The sequence below is a fragment of the Pyxicephalus adspersus genome, chromosome 9 (assembly GCF_032062135.1).
Source record: "Pyxicephalus adspersus chromosome 9, UCB_Pads_2.0, whole genome shotgun sequence".
In the NCBI taxonomy this organism is placed as follows: domain Eukaryota; kingdom Metazoa; phylum Chordata; class Amphibia; order Anura; family Pyxicephalidae; genus Pyxicephalus; species Pyxicephalus adspersus.
Window position 1 is genome coordinate 37,971,288 of NC_092866.1, and position 2,338 is coordinate 37,973,625.

General features: G+C 35.4%; 1 protein-coding gene across 2 annotated transcripts in view; it reads left to right on the plus strand.

The window, feature by feature from the left end:
* The window catches only part of PLCB3 (phospholipase C beta 3), a 100,415-nt gene that overhangs the window by 65,708 nt on the left and 32,369 nt on the right, over nt 1–2,338 (plus strand). For both annotated transcript variants that reach the window (XM_072421493.1, XM_072421492.1), the window contains exons 4-5: nt 1,714–1,854; nt 2,154–2,233. In XM_072421493.1, the coding sequence (XP_072277594.1) occupies nt 1,714–1,854; nt 2,154–2,233 (221 nt within the window). The remainder of the gene's footprint in view (nt 1–1,713; nt 1,855–2,153; nt 2,234–2,338) is intronic.

Below are 2,338 nucleotides of genomic sequence, written 5' to 3' on the forward strand. Positions count from 1 at the left end.
AGAAGCCCACGGGATCGCGGTATCGGGTAAGTATGTTACCGGTTTTATTTATTTTTAAAACTTGCATTTGCCGTATAGGACGCACCACTTTTCCCCCCCAGTTCTGGGGAAGAAAAAGTGCGTCTTATACGCCGAAAAATACGGTAGTCCCTTGATATGCCCTGAAATGGGCTTCTGATTTTAGCCAAGATCTTGAAGAGGAATGGCTGGAAATATGGCACAATGAGTCTAAAAGCTTTTCAAGTGTTTCTGCTTTGGAAGGGAAATATAAAATATTGTTAAGATGGTACTTGCTCGAATTTCTAAGGAGGTGCCGGGCTTTCCATCTCCGTGTTTTCGAGGATAAACATATTTGGTGGTAATGCCCTGTTGCCCAAAAGTTTTTGCGCCATGTTTATTTTGTAATCAATAATGTTTGTAATATGTCCCTCACCATGAATCCAATACGCCATTTTATGTCAGAAACCTCAGATGTGCACAGTACAGCTCTGTTTACTTTCACACATTTTTACAACAGCAAGGAAGACAATAGCTAGAGCATGGAAATCTGTTGCAATACCATTTTCTGAAGTAATACAAAGGGTATCCCAAACTATGTTTATGGCAAAACCTACTGCTCTACAAGATGATAAATTTGATTTTTTTTCTGCAATATGGTCTCCATGGGTGAATAAATATATGCCCCCCGCATTTGACAGACTATGTTTAACAATATGATTTGTGTAGTTTATCTGGATTTGTTTTTTTTTTATTTATGTTTTATTTTTATTTATTTTTTTCTGTTTCTTGTGTTTTTTTTTTTTTTTTATTTTATTTTGTTTCATTTTCTGTAATTCACTCATGGATGCTCATTCAATGGATGTTGACCTTTGATGTTCTATGGCAATATGTTTAACTGATTGTTTTTTTTTTTAAATTATTTTTCTGTTCTTTATTTTTTCCCTATTTTTATTTTTGTTCCCCTCTCCCCTGAATGTTTTCAATAAAAATGTATTAAATGAAAAAAAGCCAGATAAGATTGTTTTTAGACCAGTCAGTCGTGGGCAGGTCTGCTTTCAGCATTGCTGATGCCATTTCTGGCATGTTTCAGAAATTTTTATGGTTTTGTTACGTCAAATCACAATTATCCAGAATGCTGGCAGATTTCTAAAGTCTATGCACCAGCTATTGTTTGCGAGACTGGGGGGGTCTGAAATATGTCATCTGTGCACAAACTGGTTAGACAAGAGTTTATTCTTTATTTACATTTTCTGAAGAGTGGCTCAAATATTGCCACCATAATATGGTAAAGGCACTTAACAGAATTTGATGAGGTACTGGGTAAGCCTCTCTGTTTGGGTTAGAAAGTAAATGTATAATGAAATGTGTACGGATTTAGGTCTGAACTTTGGTTCCATCTTCTGTGCAAGCAAGGTATTGCTTCAAAAAATACAATTCATAATAATTGGTGGTTCTATAAAAAAAAATCTGACAAAAAGACAACATTTTTATATCTTGCAAAGGTAAACCTAATCAGAATATTACATCCAACAGACATTCCATCCTCTTTAATCCTCTACTGATTTTTTTTACATCATTTTTTACATGTTATAGAGTACTATAAAGGCATCATTCAAAGTATAACAATATGCAAGTATTATTGTTATTTTTATTTTAAATCAATATGCATTACTAATAGCATGTCATTTTCATTCATTTTTCTTTCTGTGGTAGGACTCCCGAATGAGGGAAATTTTAGGCTTTTCATCAGCTGAACAACGCCCTGAAGACAAGCTTGTTACAGTTGTGTATGGCTCGGACATGGTTAACATCAATTTCCTCAACTTCATGGCTGTTCAGGAGGATACAGCAAAGGTATTTATGGAGAAAATGCGGTCTTAGTGGCTAACTCACTCCAAGGCAAGCAGTTTTTATTTAGCGCAGCTGCCTGTGTGTCTTACCCTATCTAGCCCTACCTGAGGCACATACCCTACAAAAGCTAACCCGATGAGTAAGTGGATACCCCCAAAGGAGTGAGAGCTCTGTTCTTTTTTATTTTGGATAATTTCTTGTAGGTAGGCCTAAACAGTGTTTCTGGCTACACTGATATGCTAGTACTTACTGATCCTATAAAAGATTTTTTTTTTTGTTTCCTTTTTTCCTTTATGTTCCAGATTTGGACAGAGGGACTTTTTAAATTGGCCACAAACATATTAGCACAAAATTCATCTCGCAACACATTCCTGCAAAAAGCGTAAGTTTTTTTAATTATTATTATACATAGAAATAATATTTCACTAAGGCTTAGTCTTGGTCTACATGGACGTTTTCCCCAGCGTTTAACCTGTGGCCTTAAAAG